We start from the raw sequence: 21,285 nt of genomic DNA on the forward strand, positions 1-21,285 counted from the left end.
TCCCATTAGCTGTGAATGAAGGCTCCAGCTTCTGCTACCTAAACTTATCATCTTAGTCAAAGTCTTTCAAGAGCTGCATGAAAATGGCTTATGTGTATCTTTTTATATGGTTAGTAGACACTTACTTGGATACCTTTGAAACCAAACTGAAAGTCATTTTTATCTTTGGCTTACCAGTGATTTTTATATATTTTTGGATACGAGGCCTTATCCAAGTTTATGATTAGTATTTTCTCATTCTTTATGATTTACCTTCCTTGATACTGTCTTTTGAAACAGCTTTTCTTGTTGATAGGAGTCCACAGTTTATTCTTTCCTTGTTGCTGTGCTTTTGTTTCAAAGCTGGGAAACTACAATTTAGCCCAAAGTTATAAATATTTATATCTGTGCTTTATAGTTGTAGCTCAAACACTTTGAGTTAATTTTAAAATAATTTTTGTATATATGAAAAACTCTAACTTTAATCTTTTGCATATGGATACTCAGTTGTCTGAGTACAATATATGGAAAAGACTTTCCCCCCTGTGAACTGTCAAAAACAGACTATGTGTGAGCTTCTTTCTGGACTCAATTACAACAATTGGTATCTGTTAAAATGATCTGTTTATGGCAGCAGCACACTGGACGATTCTTGCTTTCTATAGGAGGCTTTGGAAGTCCAAGTACTACATTTACTTATACATTCAAGGCTATTTTGGCTATTCCAGGACTCTTGCGGTTCCATGTGAATTTAGGACCATCTTTTCAGTGTACGTACACCCAAAGTGGGACTTGCATAGGAATTGTATGGAATGTGTAAACAAATCTGAAGAATGTGGTCCTTTTTAGTTTCATGCTTCCCAATCCAGGAACATATCTTTCAAATCAGGCCTTTGATTTCTTTCAGCAGTATCTTGTAGGTTTTGCTTTTTGTTCTGTTTCATGCTTCATGGTATTCTTATAAATGGAATGCTTAATTTCATCTTTTGATTTTTTTATATAGACAGTCATGTCATTTGCAACCAGATATAATTTTGACTCTGCATTTAGGATCTGAGTGTTTTGTCTTTCCTTGCCAGATGGCCCTGGCTGGAACAACCAGAATGATGTTCAAAAAGGAGTAACAATGACGGACATCTTGTCTTCTTCCAGTCTTTTATCATCTCACTGATGACTTTTACCAGCTAGAGGAAAGCCTCTTCTGGGATGCTCAAAGCAGAGCATCATTTATTCTGTTAGTATGGTGCATTTCACTAGTCCTACTTGGTCAGAATAACTGGATTAAATAAATTCTCAATAATTTTTGCAGTCAAGTATGTTTTAAAAAGTTCAACATAATGAGGCATACATACATGCATTGTGTCTTTATTGGCCCTAAAAGGACAAGAACAAAAATTGTTGTTTCACCTTGTATTGAACTGCTGGGAAGGAATCCGCTTAGAAAACTAAGAGTGTGGAGAAATGTCTTTGTCCTGATTCTAGCCTTTCCTTGGGTGCTGAGAATTACTGTGAGTCACAGACTGCAAGGTAACTTCTTTCCCTGCTCTTATCCCTAGCCCCCTGTTTAAAAAAATAATAATAATAATCCTTTTGTGATTTCCTCTCCCAGTGGAGAGGATTTAAGCCTAAATATGCTCAGGATTTTACCATTTTCTAAGCAGGTTATTTTTATTTCTTTGAAATTCAGATGCATCATTTCATTCCAGGTAAAAAGACTCTATGTGAAGTGAGCATTCCCATCTTGAATTCTTTGCTTACACCACTTGTTAAAATAGCAGTTATGCGCCGGGCGGTGGTGGCGCACGCCTTTAATCCCAGCACTCGGGAGGCAGAGCCAGGCGGATCTCTGTGAGTTCGAGGCCAGCCTGGGCTACCAAGTGAGCTCCAGGAAAGGCGCAAAGCTACGCAGAGAAACCCTGTCTCGAAAAACCAAAAAAAAAAAAAAAAAAAATAGCAGTTATGCTTAACCATGTAGATTTTTTTTGATATATATAAAAAGACTAGGAACATAAAGTAGCTTTAATATATGGAGATAGAATAAAAGCAGTTGTAAAAGATCCATTTTTTCCAACCAGTATGTTAAAAAGTTTATTTCAGTAACATCGTAAGGCAACAGTTAACCCTCAATAAGTCAGCAAAGCAGTGAAGAAAAGAAACAGACCACACACATTTTTCTAGGAGCTTCCTGAGTCACATATGCTGGTTGTGGTCCAACCTCCTTTTGGTAGAACCTTGGGGGAATCTTAGACATTGAATTACAGCTGCTAAACTGGAAACACGTAGGACAATCATTCTTAAATATTAAGAACTGTGAAATCACAATTCTTTATATTCCTCCTATTGTGCTGCCTATATTTACACTCATTGGGGGGGGGATGCATTACTGAGACCCTGAAAATATCTTTTTAGAAGTGAATTACTCAAGTGATCAGATAATCTTTAAAAGAGGGTTACTGATAACTACAGAGTGTGCTTATTAAAAGCCGAAAGAATACTGTATGTAATTACTTGACCATTTCTGGCCTCTAAGCATGCCCTGAAACTGAGCATCTTGTTACTGGATGCATAATATCAAAGTTTCATAATGTTAAAGAAAATCAAAACTGTTTGCATAGAGAAATAACCCAAAGGCAGAAAACCATGATTATGCCAAAAAGGACAATGGCACCCTGCCAAAAGGAAAGAAATCAGAGAACATCTTGTTTTTTATATGCTTCTTCAGCATGATGTTTTACTTCCCCTCCCCTATAATTTCTAGTAATCAATTTCAGATTAAACCAAGACCAGAACATAAGCCCATATTTTGAAATTCATTGAGCTATTAGTACTATTACTTATTTTCATCAGCTGTGGTTCTCTACAGGCTGCAAATCTTAAGCACTACCTGACAGATAATACATACACGGCAGGAGCCAGCCACTTGAAGCGCTGATAGATAGGATCTTTGTTAAGCCCAGCAAAAACAGTGGCTCCACTGTAGAGTGTCAATACATGTGGCAGTCAGCACATTACCATTCAGCTGTAGCTGCAGCCCTGTGTCTGTCTGCATGGGCACAGAGAGGTTTTAAGGAGTTAGAGATTAAGCAGGCAATACAAGGAACATGATTAGAAACTGACATATCACACAAGCAATTTTAAGGAAGTTCTCTCCTGCAGTGCACACTTAACTGTGCTCTTGCTGAAATTCAGATGGTGCTGAGGGCCACTCTGAGAGACAACCTCCTGTTCCTCCCTGACAGTACATTTTGTTTTGTTTCTGCTTTACTATGGCTTTTCTTTCAACTAGATCTTGGGTCATGTTTGTTGACTAACTCAAATTTTGTCTTTTTACATTTGTTAATGTAAAAAAGAAACTAGCATATTTTACTCTTCACCTGTCACCGATGGAACCTAGAGAAGCCACAAGAGGCACTGCTGACATACTTCACAAGCCACATCCTTGTCTTCCAAGTGAAAAGCACCGCTAAACCTTACTGCTGCTTTTATGCAGGATCTGAACACAGATAAAGGTATAGTTTTCTCATTCTTATATAAGCTACAACCTCAGTGTCAGGATAGCCAGTCTCACTAAGAGCAAGTTATAAGAACTTCTTCATTTGCTAGAAAACAGAAAACCCAATGTAGCAATAAAATTATGTTCTTAGGATTAACCTTGTATAACAGAGGATGCCTATAAAACAAACAGAATAAATGTTCTATAGCATATCCCACCATCCTCCTCTTCCACCACAGAATAGCCATGCTAGCAACCCAGTGCTCTGGGGAAGAAGTGTAGGTCTTATGTTGCACAAATAAAATAGCCCATGAACTGTGAGGAAATGTAGCTGAAAAATGTTCTCTTCCTAAATGACAGGAACATGTTTGAGAGGAAAGCAGACAATGAATGCTACCTCAGGAAAGCGGTCCAGAAGTGGCTTCCAGGACTGGGAGTCAGGCACAGGGCTCAAGCCTCAGAACAGACACAAAAACACCCTAATGGCTGCCTGAAGAAATGTAGCTCTCGGGGCTTCCTTCTTCATGACAGTCACTTTCCTGTGACTGCAGTTATAGACAAGGAGAGCCACCATCCCAGCGAGTGGTATTTTACCCACCATCCACTGACAACACATGGACTTACCTATTTCATTAACAGTAGTCTAACAGTGTACGTCTTTCTTGATCCGCAAAGGAAAGCTATGAAGTGGTATGTTGCTGAGTCCTTACAGTCATATAAATGACTGTATGAATGGCAGTATCCACGTGTGCTTAAGTGCCAGAAAACTGGAATTTTCAAGTGACAAAAAGGCCAGGTACCACTACCCCAAAGTTTAACCCATATGGTACTTGGTCTTGAAGAGTGTTATATCAAAAGTTCTTTGAACATCCGCTCATTAAAATTCATTGACTTGGGATATATAACATATAACATGGGAGAGAAACTGCCCAATGGAATGTCCACGGGGCATGTACTCAAAGCACTATTAAAACACAAAGAGACTGTAGGTGCAAACCCACGCAGAGGGGAATGTCCAGTCCGGGAACTTCTCCTTCAGAGCATCAAGCTGAGAAGATCTCTTGTCTTCCCCTGATAGATAGTGGGCAGCAATGGCCACCGTGACCATTCCTTCTGGCTGTTCTTCTGATACCTGACAGAGAAAATCAGTTAGTCACCTTGGAGTTCAGTGTTCTGGCTTCCAAGAACTAAGTACTATCTGGGAGGCTGGGGAATTCCCACCTGTACTTCTATCCAGAACTGCCATGCAGAGGCCTGGAGTCCATGGGAATAAAAGACAAAGTAGTCCCCTCCTCTGCTTGTGACTGGAGTGCCATTGCCAAGAGACCACTGAGAAAGCGTTGATCCTTTGTGGGTTCGAACATAGAAAGACATATGGCTTGGTCCTGTAAGAGGAACATTTCCATCAGTCAGCAGTGACAAGCGGTACAGTTAACACTGAAACCACACTGTCATGGTTCATCTGTGCTGTGACTTGAGGCAGACTCTCCACAGGGCAGGAGGTGTACCAGCCTGGATGTTCAGTATCTAGTAACAAGGTTAAGTAATGAGAGAACAGAAAAGGCAGAGCCTCTAGATGAGAAAAGTAACTGCTGATGTAATTTACCTAATCCCACCCCCACCCCAGAAGAGGTTGCAGGAAGAGTTGGAAGGTAATCTGCCTGTGGCAAGTTCCTTAAGGCACTCAGTGTTTGGACTATGGTAACAGATCAACCTGACTCAAATCCACCCCCCCATTTATATGTTATCAGAAATATCAAGGTACTAGTTAGTCGTGCCAGATGGACACAAAGTTAACCATCACATTTCCACAATGGACAATTCATCAAAAGGGGAAATAATTCTGATTTGTTTATTGAAGAATAGCTTGAGATGCCTATGAGGCTTTATACTAAAGACCCAAAATGCTCTGCCAAGAAGTCTGGGGTCAGTCTGCAAGCAGCAGAACTTCATTAAGTTTTCTTAAGTTGGAAGTGACAATCAAATGTAGTACATCAGCCGGCAGCACTATGAGGGAAATCCTAGAAGACTCAACGTGGAAAAGGGAAAAGTCAAGTCTTCAGGTCAATGTGTATCTGACTGACAGTGAACTACAACACAAAAATTTCAGTAAGGCTTCTTAAAAGTCATAACCAGGTCAGGCAGTGGTGGCTCTTGAGAGGCAGAGGCAGGCGGATCTCTGAGTTTGGGGCCAGACTGGTCTACAGAGTGAGTTCCAGGAAAAAGAAAGGAAAAAAAAAAAAAAAAAACAACTACAAAAGTCACAGCCACCAACACTCCAGTAATCCCTCAGGAGGCTGAGAGCAGGGAGTCCATGAGTTTGAAGCTAGCTTGTCCAAAAGTAAATAAATACAAGGCAGAATAAGATGTAATCATCTTAAGGAAGAAGCACAGAAGTGTCACAGGACTTGCCTGTTGCTTTTGAGGCCAACTCCATGTGCTCCTAAGGGGGTGAAATGAGGACATAGACTTACTGCAAGTCTGAAGCAACCATTAAAATAAGTTGAATTTTGGACTGAAAAGATGTTCGGCTATTAAGAGCATCTGCTGCTCACTATGTTACCTGGCTAGCCTAGAGTTCCATATATAGACCATGTTGGCCCTGAACACACAAATCTGCTTGCCTCCACTGGAATTGTGTATAAACACACCCGGCCTGATTTTAATTGCCCTTTGTATTTAACTATACAAAGGGCTAAACTTTTTATAAACTAGTTGGCCAAGTATGGTGGCACACCTGTAACCTCAGTACTGGTAAATCAGAGGCAGAAGACTCATAAGCTGAGGCAAGACTGAGCTACAGAGCAAGACCCTGCCTCAGGCAAATCAAAGGCATACCCACCAGGCAGTACAGTGTTGTTTGAAAGTGCAGCTGGATTTGTTGCAGATACACATTTCAAACTCAAGGGCAATTACTAAAAATAAAACTACAGCAGGGCTAGAAAGATGTCGAAGCAGTTAAGAACACTTGCTGCCCTTTCTGAGAACCAGAGGTTAGTTCCAGCATCCACATTGAGCAGTTTACAATTGCCTTCACTCCAGTTCCTGGAGATCAGACACTCTCCTTCAGGCCTCTTTGAGTACCTGCAGACATATGACATACACTGACACAGACACACATATGCAAATACAAAACGTTGGGTGTGTTTTGTTTTTTGTCAAAACAGGGTTTCTCTGGCTGTCCTGGAACTTGTTATGTAGACCAGGCTGGCCTTAAATTCACAGAGATCTGCTTGCTTCCCAGGTGCTGGCATTAAAGGCATGCACCACTGTTGCTGGAGGGCTTCTCTCCAGGTTCCCCAAGCCCTGCAGTCCCACAATCCACTTATAAAATAATCACTCAGACGCTTATATCACTTATAAACTGTATGGCCGTGGCAGGCTTCTTGCTAACTGTTCTTTTATCTTAAATTAACCCATTTTCATAAATCTATACCTTGCCACGTGGCTGGTGGCTTACCAGAGTCTCTACATGCTGCTTGTCCTGGCGGTGGCTGCAGTGTCTCTCCCCTCAGCCTTCCGCTTCCCAGAATTCTCCTCTCTCCTTGTCCCACCTACTTCCTGCCTGGCCACCTACTTCCTGCCTGGTCACTGGCCATCAGTGTTTTATTTATATAGAACGATATCCACAGCACACCACCACTGCCCAGAACAACAAAAAAAAGTTTTTTTAAAGAGTAGTTAATGGCTCAGTGAAAATTACATTAAGGCATAAAAAGAGTGGAAGACAAAAAGAACAAAGGCAAAAATATTAACCCTTTAAACTGGGTAATAAAATAGACCCACCTAAGTACTGTCTATAAGAAATCCTCCTTAAATACAAAGACACATAGATTAAAAGTAATGGAAGGTGCTGGAGATAGAGCTTAGTGATAGAGTATTTACCTAATATGCATATAGTGCAAAAATAAATATAGGCATAAAAATATACAATTTTAAATTAGCAGTAATCAACAGAAAGCTTTGGGGAGCTACAGTTGACTCAATGAAAATTTTCACTGGTGAAAAGGCAATTATATAAGGTCAAGAAGTAGTCTATAAGACATAACAACACTCAACTATATTCACCTACCAGCATAGCCTGAGTATGGATAAGACAAAACCTCACAGCTAACTGAAACTGGGCCCACGTGACAGTGACAGAATGTCCATCCTACAGTAGCAGCTCACAAATGCTGCAGAAATACACAAAGGAGGATCGCAGCCGGTTATGACAAGCTAATACCTGGAAGAAGCCAAGGGCCTTCCAGAGATCAAGCTGAGGCTCAAGGAGCCGTGGTGATATTGGCTTTTGATTATCAGCTGTTTCCTGCTGTGAGTTTCTTGTGTGCTGTTGTAGCTTTTCCATCATTTATGGGGCACCATTTCCCCTCTACTAAAGGAAAATGTGGATAACCTGCGCTGACAGCTATGCTCAGCCAGAATCCCAGTTCAAGCCTCCCTGTAATTACCATCATTGGCAGCATCCGGCCAGGTCCATCCCCAGACAGAAGAAAGTACCTTACCAGAGATACCTCTGTACTCTCTAAGAACAGATTTAGGCATCCAGACTACCTGTTTGAGAAGGCCTGGCGGATGTGCCAATTAAGCTTAACTTCCTCTCCTTTCCCAAATCTTATCTCCAGTTCCAGATCTCCCTTTAACTATCACCAGAGGCATCTAGCTGTATACAGGTTGCCTAGCGACCAAGCACACTTTGCCCCACCCTGCAGATAAATGGCAGATAGCTTGGACAGATAGGAGCCACAGGAAAAAAGAAAGCAGTTTTATTTTCTCGCATTGACCTAGCAACTTATAGATTCTTAACATTTTCTACCAATCATGTTTAAGATTATAGTTGAGCACATAAGATCTCTCTTCTTAGATATTACCTGAATTCAGCCTTTAGTTAATTCATTTCCCTTTGGGGTTGCAAATGATAATTAACGGTTATTGTCGCTCTATGTGATTCTTATCACCCCTCCATTTGACCCTGGAAGCCTGGTTTTGTACTGCCAAGGGATTACGGCTTGTAAGTGTATATATACCGCGACTCCCAGGGCATGGGGGGGAAGAAGAAGATTTGGGAGAATAAATGACTAGACTAAGAGCTCTGTGTGCTGAGATTCTATTTCCTGAAAATAGTCCTCGCCATTCGTACTTTCTCTCCTGAGCCCCTGGGATGTATGGTATTAAGGCTGGCCCCTCTAATATTATACAAGACACAAGGAGCATTACCCAAGCCACTGAATCCTTAGCATACAGCACACCTTAATGTATTTACAATAGAAATCATGGAAACTGATTTCTTGACTCAAAATGAGATTAAAGAAGAAACTGATGTCAGAAAAAGAATCTGGAATTATTTGGAAACTAAAGAACACACTTCTGATAACAAATAGGTCAATACAGAAGTCTCAAGGGCAGGGATGTAGTTCAGTAGTAGAACACTTGCCTTGCATGGGTGAAGTTCTAGGAACAAGTGTCAAGAGAAAGGGTTTTGTTTTAGTATTTTGAAGTAAGCACTAAAACATAAATTTGTAGAATCTAGAGCCAGCCTCATAAACTATGGTTTGTATAGCTTGCAGGTTGTATAACTAAATGTGTGTATGCGGGGAGGTGGGGGGAAAATCAAGGGAAAGTTAGCAACAGTAAAAGGTTTCTGAAGTATGTACACACACACACACACACACACACACACACACACACACACATACACACACACACACACTGTGACAGTCTGCATGAGAATGGCCTCCACAGGCGCATCAAGTTGAATGCTTACTCCCCAGTTGGTGGAACTGTTTGGCAAGGACTAGGAGGTGTGTGCCTGGGGCAGGCACTGAGGTCTCAAGAGCCCACACCATTCCTACTTAGCCTTCCCAGCTTTATGCTCATAGACCAAAACACAAGCTCCCAGCTACTGCTCCAACACCATGCCTGTCACCTTGTTCCACATCATGATAGTCATGGACTCTGACCCTCTGGAACTGTGAGCCCCAAACTAAATGCTTTTATTTTACAGGTTGTCTTGGTCAGTGTCTTAGCACAGCAACAGAAAAGTAATTAAGAAAAACATCAAATGAATCCAAGGTATTTCTAAAGCCTTCACCTATAATGTAGTCCATGACTTAAACACAGCCTTGGATCTGAACACACAACATGAATACTTTGTATTATGTATGCGATGTACCAAATGCTGCCTGAAACATATTTGCTTAGATTTGATATTCATTAGGTTATGAATTAGTGTTTATACTGTCTGTACAAAATTGTCTTCTCTTGCAGAAACATAACAGTCATATAGTCATACACTTACAATATTTTTACCTTCATTCATCAGCATATAAATATCAAATCTGACTATCTTTGGACTGGAATGTGTTAGACTTTAATTTTTAGACTTGCTGTTTGAGTTCCTGACAAGTTTCATAAATGAATTTTGTCTTCTGATTAGGACAAAATTTTACAATTTCTACATTGGCCCTAACTGTACTTCTGCCATTTGTACTACCTATTTATTTGGAGTGGCACTCTGATGACTATAAAAAAATATTGATCAACTTTTGGAAATACAGGAGATGCTCTAAATCTGAAAACAGCAAGTATTCAAGTTGTAATTCTTCATGTAGAAAATAAACGAGGACAACCATCTCCGCACTGTGCAAACTTGCTTTTGTTGGTAAAATTGTATGTACACCAAAGAACTTTTAAAATAAATTTCTCTAATTTATTATCAGTAAATGATTTATTTGTATACCTATTTTATAGCCCCAGAGCCAAATAAAATTTTCTCAGGTGTAAAAAGCTGCAGGTATAAAAATTTTAAGGAACCTTAACCAAGAGCGTGAGCAGTATTCAAAAAGAAATTCATAGCACTGAATGTCTATATTAGGAATAACAATCAAAAGGAGGTAGTTAAGCCTCCACTTTACTAGACAAGAAAAAGAAGAGTAAATTAAATAAAAACAAGTAGGACAAAAGTAGTCTAGAGCAGAATTCAAAGGAGAGTATCAACTAATCCAAAAACTGTTTTTTGGGGAAAATGAATAAAATCGATAAGCTTTAAAGTGTAGTTTCTACGCAAATTTTTTGTAATCCTAAAACTGTTCTAAGCAATAAAAATATATTAGATTTTCTTGAAGAAGGACGTTGCAGTTACTGTTAGAAATACTATAAGGTATTATGGCACATGGTTCCATCACTCAAGAGGCTAAGGCAGAAAGATCATCAATCAGAGGCCAGCCTGAGCTCTACAATGGGAGTCTCAGAAGATGGGTGAATGGGTGGGTGGGTGGGTGGGTAGATGGATGGATGGACGGATGGACAGATGGATGGGAAGACATAAATGGCAACTTACTAAAAAGCTTAGGAAGTGAGGTGAAAAGAAAACTCTCACCTGTTGCTTCAAAGGTCAACTTTATAGAATCCCATGGTGTCTTCTCTTTGGATATAAGTCTGAAATGAGCAGGATTTCTTGGAGAAATTTCTGGAGCCGGAAGATACCAATTTTTCCTATTGGAAAGGTAGTGTTGACATTTAGGATGCCTTATTAACTGATAGTAAAACATAACTCAGAGAAGAAGAGTTGAGAATATACAAAGGGGTATGAAAACCACCTAATGAATATGATAAATAATGCCAGCTCCTCTGATGCCCAGGCTGTGTAAAAAAATCCTTTCTAACTTTAAGATCAAAGAAGTTAAGGGCTGGGGGGATGGCTAAACAGTTAAAAGCCCAGGCTACTCTTGAAGAGGACCCAGGTTCAGTTCCCAGCATCTACACGGCAGCTTACAGCCACCTGTAACTCCAGAACCGGAGAGTGAATGCTTTCTTCTGGCCTCCAAAGGCACAAGGCACACACACTGTGTACATAAATGCAGGAAAAACATACATATACATAAAGTGTATCATTTTTATAAGAACAGGAATTACCCAGGCATTTCCACTACCCATCCTATTTCCTTGATGCAATCCTGAGATGCCAACTCTAAAACCATCTCAAGCTGGGATGAAGCTGTAAATGTTGTTTGTATTATTTCAGGAGGGTCACCCTTTCTAACTACTACTCAGGTTTCTTGAAGAGAGACTTCTTAAAACATTCTCCTGAGTCCATTATCTGACTAAAGAAATCAGAAGTTTGTAGTTATATTACAAACAAGCATTTTTTTTTGTTCTTTGTAAAGCATTACAAACAATACTTGACTAAGTTGATAAGTTTCAATTAATAAGAACCCTGATACACTGACAGAATTTGGGAACTGACCCCCAACTTAAACAAAAAGTAATGACCAACCTGATCAGAAAGTGCACTGGCAGATACCAAGGGAAGCCACAGAGTGGGGCATTCTCCTCACAGTGAGCTCGGATTGTATCGTTGATCTCAGGAATGTGAGGTGTTATGTGAGACATTCCAGTGTAATCAAACCCATTGATCCATATTCCAGAGTCTCTTTTTACTACATTTCCTTCCAAGTTATGAAAAGTTCTACTCATGTGCTAAAAAGAACAAGACAAGTAAGGAAACGGTTTCAGCTACTTCACCCACATTCCTACCCCAGTTCACAATTGATTAGAAATGGGAAACAAGGGGTTGGGGATTTAGCTCAGTGGTAGAGTGCTTGCCTAGCAAGTGCAAGGCCCTGGGTTCGGTCCTCAGCTCCGGGAAAAAAAAAGGGGGGGAAACAAAAAGGAAACTTATATTACTAAGTTACTATTAGTGCTTTTTTTTCTTTTAAACCAGATGACAGATATGTAAATCACAAATGTAGTTGAGTGTATATTTAAATTATATATAAAATTTAGCTGGGCACTGGTGGCATACACCTTTAATCCCAGCACTCGAGGCAGAGGCAGGTGAATTGCTGTAAGTTTAAGGCCAGCCTGGGCTACAGAGCGAGTTCTAGGACAGCCAAAGCTGTTACACAGAGAAACCCTGTCTTGGGGAGGGGGATGTTTATATAAACTTGATCAGGAACAGTGTGTGTTGTGTGCTTGTAGTCTCAATTACTCAGAAGGCTGAAGTGAAGGATCATTTGAGCCCAGGAATTGAAGGAAGTCTAGGCAATACTGCAAGAGTCTGCCTCAAAAAACAAACAGGGGCTGGTGAAATGGCTTAGTGGTTAGAGCATATACTGCTCTTCCAGAGCACCCTGGTTCAATTCCCAGCACCCACATCAGGTGGCTCCTAACAACCTGTAACTCCAGCTCCAGGGAATCGATGCCTCTGGCTTCATAGAACACCTGCACTCAGATTCACATACCCACATAGATACATGTATATACATAATTAAAAGTAAAGTACCTTAAAAACCAAATGACAAAAAATTAAATTCTATTCAAATGTAAGTTAGAATTCCTTTCAGAAAAAGATTTAAAACATGGGAAGCATGTGTGTATATTCACATTCATTTCCTCCTTGGTGCATTACAGGAAGCTAATCCATATGCATAACAAGACAGGTATGGCAGCATACCACGTGTCAGTCTGAGTGCCCCAAAGGCTTACAGTGCATTTAAAACAGCTACTCAGCAGCAGCAGCAGAAAAAAACAGCCCGAAGTCAGGGAACAGCTCAGAAAGGGCTCCCGTGGCAAGGGTGGGCAAAGCGTGTTGGAACTCAGGGCTCTCAGCTTTGGGCAGAATACAAGCAGGCTGTCAGGGAAAGGAACGTGCACAGCTGGCAGGGCTTACATAGCTCTTATTTTGCCCTTTACAGGGAAAAGAACCCAAAACAAATCACAGTCCTTTCAAAAATAAAAATGTAACTTTTTCTAAATACTACTGCCATAGTTAGAACAATGGGCATGCCACTGAAGATCATCTTAAAAACTTCTTCGCTAAAGGTATTACACAAAACGGATCACTGTCCTTTAAGGCTACAGCCAAGGTCTATTTGGCTTCCTTTCAAAATCTCTCAAATTGCAGTATTTTTAATTTTCAGTTCTTAGGTACTGTTCTAAACGATGACTCGGGTGGCATTGTGTGACCACACTCTACAACCTCTGTTTAACAAAAGCGGAGACAAGGCTCTGGCTATATAGTACCACTTCTAAGAGGTTTTGGAAAAGGACCTGAAATCTAAAGTCCTAAACTTCATTTTTGTAACCCCTTTTTAGGTTATTTCATCACATATTACTTTGAATGTTACTATGGCTCAATTTTACTAACAATTTTTAATTTCTATTTTATTTTGCTAGTAATAGTGTAAGCCTTTTAGTCAGCCTACAGATATTTATGCAATTGGTATTTTTAAATGCTCATGATTTCCACATGATATATATGCATATATTATACACACATACACACACATATCATGGAAAGTGTATCTAGCTAATAAGAATGCCCACCAATGGTCATTATTCCTTGTTGCTTTATACACAAAGAAATATAGACCAACTAAATTATGTCAACAGCAGAAAAGTCAGTTTTCCTGTTCACTAGTGAATCTCAAAACAGACAGGGCAAATTTCATCTCCTGAATCTCACTGTTTGTGAAGAACTGCCCTTACCTGAAGGAACACTCTCTTTGGCTTTGGACTCGCAGGATTGGAGCTGTATGGGAAAAAGGTTCCACTGCAGACAAGGAGGAACGTGACTGCACACACCAGTGTCAGAGTCAGCATGGTTTTCTTGGTGCTTTTCACAAGGTAGATGAATTTAATCTAAACACAAGCACAAAACCAGAAAAGTTAGGAATTCCTACCATTGGTAGAGAGGTCTTCTAAATGATCTTTCTTAGTGGGTACTGTCACTAGGAGCCTGTGTGCTATGACACCCAGTAAACAGAGCAGTAATTCCTCAGGTATTTCCATCCTAAGTCAGAGCCTAGAAAAGGACAGACGCCTTCAACTGGATGGAACTTGGTGACAGTGGGCCTGAAAGCAACAGGAAGAACGGAAACAAATGGAGAAAGGACCAGAACCCATTCGCACCACGCCCCTGCCTTCTCACTGCCGGCAGTGGCCAACCCTGCACCACAGATACCACTGAACTGAACCCAACCACGCCATCAAGGCTGCCAAACTGCCAAAGGTGAGTTTTTATGCCTAAGCATGTGTTTCATTAAAGTTCAGATTCCACTCTAGTGTTTGTAACATGCTAATAAGAGTTGGAGTCATATAAACTAGTTCTTAGATGGGTCTTCTGAAAGTCGCATTTGAGGAGGAAAAACTACACTATGAAACGGTCCTGTCCTTTTCAGTTAACCACTGCGAACACTAAACAGTGAGTCTGAACTTGGGACAGTGAACATGAATCAGTTGCAAGGTTGGCATCCAAAAACGATATTTAGCTTTTTTATTGTAGCCAAATCAGCAGATTGAAAGAAGAGTGCACACCAAATGCATCTGCAGTCCCTGGGGTCTGAGAAACACCGAAGCCAGCTGTCGGCCTCCACTGTTTGTTGTTTCTTCAGCTTCCTGCCCATAGAGACACCTCCATTGAGAGGAACTCCTCTTCTGGGCAATTTCAGCCAACAGAACTATTCTTGGATGGGAGGTCTTACTCTCGTTTATTACATTAGGAAATGATCACCCGAGACAGCAAAACAACTGTAACCCTAATCTGCTCCTCTGTCACACTGTCACAATGCCCATAATGTTCCAAATATCCCACCAAGTAATACGCTTCCCCTCCACTGGAAGCCTGGTACATTTGGACATAGAGAAGCTGTTCAGTTAACGTTGGATGCAGGAAGGGAAATGGAGAGAAGTGGACATATATAAAATGCTTGCTACAGGGCTACAGTTCTGGCACTTCAAGCCCAGCTACTGCCAAAGCTGTCCTAAAATCCGACCTTAGCCTACCTACCATTTCCCGCTGAAGTCCTCTCTCCTCCAGACTGTGAGATTCATCTTCTGCGTGGTTATAAATGAATGGACTTGCAGAATGAAGGAGGAGGAGTGGCCATAAAGAGACAGTGTGCTTGGAGTCCACAGTTAAGCACCTTTACAGTTGTATTCTTTTACCACATTTAAGTTCTTAAATGAGTACAGAATCAAATGAAGAAGCTAAGCGTGGTAGCACAGTTGTGTAATCCGAGCACTTAGTAAGTGGAGGCAGGAGGATCAGGAGTTCAAGGTCATCTTCAGAAAGTTTAAGGCTAGCCTGGGCCACATGAGACCTTATCTCAAAACACCAAAATTACTGAGTAGTGGAGCTGGGGAGATGGCTCAGTGGTTAGAGCACTCAGTGTGCACACATGAGGACTTGAATTTTAACCCCTGCACACCTGTAAAAAGCCAGGCCTGACTATCCATGGCCCTAGCACTGAGAGGTGGAGACAGGAGCTCACAGGTTGGCCCGCCTACCTGAAAAGCAAGTTTCTGGGTCAGTGAGAGTTATTCTTGCACGGGAGTAAGGCAGGGCATGGCAGGGGAAGGTACCTGATGTCATCTTGTGCCCTCAGAATGCCATTCACCCACACATGTATATACACACATATTAAAAGGGGAAAAAAGCACATGTAAAGGCCCCGGGTGTAGCCTGTGAGTCCTATGACAGGGCTGTTCTCATGAGTGTCCTGACCCCACACCTATCGTCAGGCTCTTTCAGCTCTCAGCCAATCGACAGAACCATGACACCCAACAAAGAACAACTCTAGGAAATATGGTAACTTATCACTTAACCAGAATGTAACTGTTTTCTAAAACGTATACTGAATAAAGCCCCAATGGCTAAGAGACCTCTGAAGTAAAGTACATGGTTCAGTGCTCATTCAGTCAGGAAGAAGCACTGTCTTCAGCACGATGACATAAACAGGGTGAAGGATAACTTACAGCATCTAAGAGGAACAGCACCGTTTCACACAGTAACGAAAAGGAAATAAATTGTCTTGTTTTAGGGGAAGAATGGTTGTTCTGAGACAAGTTCTTACTGCATAGCCTTGTCCTAATCTAACCTATAACTCACTATGTAGACCAGCCTGGCCTAGGACTCAAAAATGTTAGGCTTACAGGGATACACCAGTCTTTCTGCCTCTGCCTTCCAAGCTGAGATTGCAGGTACATGCCAACATGCTCAGTTGTAAAGGTTTTTCTATTCCAAGAGGCATTCTCTGCAAAAAACTTTCCTAATAAGATATACTTTCTTTTTTTGTTTTGGTTTTGGTTTTGGTTTTGGTTTTTCGAGACAGGGTTTCTCTGTGTAACTTTGCGCCTTTTCCTGGAACTCACTTGGTAGTCCAGGCTGGCCTCGAACTCACAGAGATCCGCCTGGCTCTGCCTCCCATGTGCTGGGATTAAAGGCGTGTGCCACCACCGCCCGGCTAAGATATACTTTCTGATAATACACTTTTATCTCATTCTTCTGGCTTTCAAGCTAGACATGCTTTGGGGACTTTCCTAATCTCCAGTTTCACAGGTTCATTATTCTCCCTTGTACATGATCATGGAATAGAATTCAAATATCCTGTACCTGGATCACCTTTGTAGGCACCAAAGAACTGAGTGATTCTCAACCTGGGGGTCAAACAACCCATTCACAGGGGTCACCTTAGACCAATCAGAAAACACAGGTATTTGCATTATGATTCATAACAGTAGCAAAATTACAGGTAGGAAGTAGGAACAAAATCATCTTATGGTTGGGGTCTCCACAGGAGGAACTGGGTCACGGTGTTAGGAAGGCTGAGAAGCTCTGCTCTGGCAGGATGTGTACAGCGAAAAGCTGACTCATAACATAGCTACCTCAGACCCCCATTTACAGGGGACAGAACTCGACTCTCTCCTTTACGGCTGTACTGTTGGTTTTTTAGGACAGGGTATCAATATGTAGTCGAGGTTGGCTTCAAACTCACGATCTTCCTGCCTCAGCCTCCCAAGTGCTGGGATTACAGTTACGTTTCTCGGTGCCCAGGTCTCTATCTCCTGTAATCCGCACAACAGCAAACCTATCTATTAGTATGGTTGGAACAGGAAATGTTTCCTTCAGGCTTATGTGTTTGAACACTTAGTCCCTAGCTGGTGGGTGCTATGTGGGGAAACTGTAGCAATTAAGGAGGCAAGGCCTAAGTGGACAGAGTGGGTCTCAGGTCTGTTTTCCCCAGCTTCTTGTCACAGTCTCACCTAGACCTGCCATGCCACAGGCTTCCACCACAGAAGCACCACTGTGCCTTTTCCCACTATGATGGGCAGTACCCGCAGGAACCATGAGCCAAAATAAGTTTTTCCCTTCTTAAGTTATTTTTATCAGGTATTTTACCACAGTGGTAAGAAAAGCAAGAACACTTAACAAATACAGGGTGGAAGGGATAATAATAAAACTAGAAGAAGTAAACAGCAAACATTAGGATTCCGTCCTCCACCTCTGTAAATGCCAGCAAGAGTTAATCATTACCTTGTAGGTTTTGTTGTTTGTCGGGAAGAAGGGTCATTTCAGTACTGGGGAACTGAGCCTAGGGCCTCATGTATGTGAGGTAGGCAGGCACTCTATCAGTGAGCTGCAGCCCCAGCCTTTAATTGGTATCTTAAAGGCAGACAGTTGGGATGCCAGCTTTCTTTTAGTAAAATATAGCCAATAGCAAGTGGTGTGCGTAAGAATTACTTTTTAATGTATGCGGAGCTTTCCTGGTAGCTGAAGAAATTCCTGTGGCTGATGTGGACTATGACTGTGGTATTCCCCTTACCTCCCTGGGTCTTCAGAATCCCATTTCCACAGGAACCACCTTTACTGCAGTGGTATGAAAAACCTCACTATCCTGTCCATGAACAACTAAGCTGTAAGAACTCCAATCCCTGTCTCCACTTGGTTCCCTACCCTCGGACCGCAAGGCATACCTATAAGTAACCATTAAGTACTCCTTAGGAATTTGAACTGAAAAAGCATAAAACAAAGAGCTGCTTTCTCTGGAGAGGCTCAACATCAGCTTCAGAATCATGCCAAAAGAACTTTGCCTGAGGGTTCTGGTCCATACTAATTCACCATCTCTCTTTCCTTTAAAGAGCCCCATGAGAAAAGAAGCCCTGACAAGCAAAGGTACGACTCCGTCCCTGGGCAACATACTCACAGAGACAGACAGACAAAAGCATGTTTGGGTATCACTCCAAGAGGCAAAATTCATGAAGTGTGGCTTGACAGCAATGTAGTAAAATGATAATAAAAATGCCTCAATGGCACACACACACAAATATTACTGAAACTGCTGTGTATTAACATTGGTCTCTTAACTACCATCTTCAAAACATGCTCATAGGGACTATTCTAAAAGTTCAGGAACAGAACACTTCATAATCCATACTTGGTATATATTCCACACATTCATATCTTTGAGGATGGAGGGCTACCTGAAAAGAGGATTTGGAAACTAGATATGATGGCTCCCAGCACTTGGGAGGCTGAAGCAGAAGAAACACCACAAAGTCAAGGCCAGCTTGGGCTACAGAGTTCCACACCAGAGTGAGAAGCTGTCTCCAGGGGGCGAGGAAGGAAGAGAAAGTGAAAGAGGGGATCCGGACAGCTAGGAAGGCAACATATATATTTTAAACCTTACAACTGTAACAATAAAACGGCCTCACCATGCAGCTCTGGCTCGTCTGAACTCACAGATCCTCTTGTTTCTACCTCCTGAGTGCTAAGATTAAAGTGTGCATCACCAGGTCCTACATTTTCTTAGCATACTGAACCCACAGACACTGATCATATCTTCTGTTTAATTTTTTCTTAATAAAGTATTAAGCAACATAATCTCACAGAATCCAGTATAGCTAAAGTTATCACATACATAAAAAATAAAAATAAACAAAACCCATTTTTCCTTACAAAATAGGAGGAGAGAATCATCACACAGACAGCCAAAATGGAGGCCAGTACAGCATCCGGGGGTATTTCTGAGCCACTTCTTCCAAGGATAGGAGTAAACATCTCAAATACAGCCCAGATGAGATACAGTCCATAAAGATACGGGATAAACATCCCCAGAAGGTAAAGAGCAATAAATCTTCCTTGGGCACCTGGGGAATGGAAAGAAAACAAACCTATAAGATTCTATAAGATGCAGGGCTCATTTTCAGTGTTCATCTGCTTTGGCATCTGACAGAAAATGAATCAGATGTGATCTTGTGCAATCAGACATTTTCATCAGGGAGTATAAAATACAAATAAAATTAAAGTAATATAATAGCATGTGTTCAGAAACATAAGTATGGGATGGGGGCATACAGTATAAGATAAATATTTGCATGGCATGAAAATTTAAATATTTTGGGAAGCCAATTGGTTAAATAAATAATCTCTAGTTCCCATTTTTATCAAAAACCCAAATTACCCTACCGTGCTTGTTGAAGTCCTTGTACACGCAAAGCTTTGTGAGCAACGGAAATGCTACCCAGACAGCACTCATGAATGCCGAGCAAAATCCTTGGTAAGTGAGAGCAAAAAGAAAAGCACAGTGCACAAACAATGCGGTGTCAAAGAACACTTCTCCCAGATACTGGTTGCTGACATTCTGAAAGAAAGAGAAATGCAGTCTTGTTCAGTCATTCATAGAGATCTTTTATTACAATTTCTTCAAGCCAAATGCATCTTATTTTCAGCAGGGTCCACCCTTCAAACTGATGAAGGGAGCACTCACATTGCTATTCCTGCCAGATGTGACTGATTGCATCTGCTGCACAGGACGAGGCAGTTGGACAAGACAAGAAGGCAGGGGCCACACTGCTCTTCTATCATAAGGCTTGGAAACGTCCCCCAATAAAAAGATTCCTAAAAACAGCCATCCCATGTGCTTCTTCTGTTTCTGCAACTTCCAAACACTGTTTCCAGCAATCTAGTGGTTCATGCAGGACATTACCAGCTGCTGCAGCATCACAGAGCACATACCAAACCACCTCCCCTTCCCAGCGATGGCCACGGTGGACGTGTGGCTTGATTTTCCTGTCTTTCCCATTGCTGCCACTCTGCCACCTTTTCTACTCTGGATACTTTCTCACACATCTGAAGTTCCTTTTGGAGACATGGAGTCCAGGGGCACCTTATACTATCTGAGAAGAAAGCTGCTTATAGAAGGTCAAACATTTTTAACTTATGCCAAAGTGATTCCAGAAATGCAAACCTTAAATTATAACTACAATGCACAGGTAGCAAAGAGGGAATGGCTGGTCTATAAGCTTCTTTTTCTATCATCTCATTTCTGTCTTCAGGGACCGCACTTTAAAGTTCACTGACAAACAGGTTTGAGTTGTTAAATACTTAGATGTCCAACCCAGTGTGAAGAGGCATGGTCTTAAGAAAATAGTCCTAAGAATTCAACCTGAAGACTAGATGGGCAATGCACACCTGTGGTCCCAGCACTCCAGAGACTAAGTCAAACACCCTGAAGTTTGAAGCCTGGGTAGGCTACAGAGGAAGATTCTTACCCAATCTGGGAACACAGACTCTGCCTCAAAATAGTAATAGCAGCAGTAATTCAGTCTGAAACCGAATGTACTCAAAGAGCTTAGTAAGGAACACTGAAGTTATTAAGCATGTTTTACAGGATGCCAAAGCTGGACAAATGAAACAACAGTCTTCCATCTGTTTTCCTCCACACCTCTGTTCATCCCTCCTCCCTCATGCTTGTCCTCTTCCAATACAGCTGCCAGAGTTTTCTTACTAAATCACGAAACTACTCGACTCTATCCTGCGAAGAATAGGTTCATGGTGGCCTAACTGATTTTTAGGGCCACGCTCCAGTTTCACCCTGACCCACTTTCCCTGCGCTGTGGTTTTTATTCCCTTGACTTCACCACACTAGACTTTTTCTGACTATGGCCCAAATGTGTCTTGCACATTCCCACTTTTGACTGTTCGCCAGCCTGGTCTCTACCAGACACGTGTGCTTCTAAAGCCCCATTCAAAT

The 21,285-nt window shown here is 41.4% G+C and overlaps 1 protein-coding gene and 1 long non-coding RNA gene across 8 annotated transcripts in view; one reads left to right on the forward strand and one right to left on the reverse strand.

The window, feature by feature from the left end:
- The window catches only part of Ermp1 (endoplasmic reticulum metallopeptidase 1), a 58,463-nt gene that overhangs the window by 10,875 nt on the left and 26,303 nt on the right, over nucleotides 1–21,285 (reverse strand). For 2 of the 7 annotated variants that reach the window (XM_042262496.2, XM_042262504.2), the window contains exons 9-15: nucleotides 19,719–19,893; nucleotides 19,209–19,399; nucleotides 13,961–14,113; nucleotides 11,748–11,950; nucleotides 10,851–10,966; nucleotides 4,694–4,857; nucleotides 2,041–4,604 (exon numbers count right to left, since the gene is read on the reverse strand). In XM_042262496.2, the coding sequence (XP_042118430.2) occupies nucleotides 4,440–4,604; nucleotides 4,694–4,857; nucleotides 10,851–10,966; nucleotides 11,748–11,950; nucleotides 13,961–14,113; nucleotides 19,209–19,399; nucleotides 19,719–19,893 (1,167 nt within the window). In that variant the 3' untranslated portion in view covers nucleotides 2,041–4,439. Of the gene's footprint in view, nucleotides 1–2,040; nucleotides 4,605–4,693; nucleotides 4,858–10,850; nucleotides 10,967–11,747; nucleotides 11,951–13,960; nucleotides 14,114–19,208; nucleotides 19,400–19,718; nucleotides 19,894–21,285 lie in introns of those variants that run through there. The other 5 variants (XR_013048061.1, XR_013048057.1, XR_006064774.2 and 2 more) reach the window with 5 other exon arrangements.
- On the forward strand, nucleotides 14,111–20,159 carry LOC121823363 (uncharacterized). The gene is made up of 2 exons (XR_006064776.2): nucleotides 14,111–14,483; nucleotides 18,392–20,159. It is a non-coding gene; the product is annotated as an uncharacterized LOC121823363 (long non-coding RNA).

This window comes from Peromyscus maniculatus, chromosome 1 (genome assembly GCF_049852395.1).
Source record: "Peromyscus maniculatus bairdii isolate BWxNUB_F1_BW_parent chromosome 1, HU_Pman_BW_mat_3.1, whole genome shotgun sequence".
Lineage (NCBI taxonomy): Eukaryota > Metazoa > Chordata > Mammalia > Rodentia > Cricetidae > Peromyscus > Peromyscus maniculatus.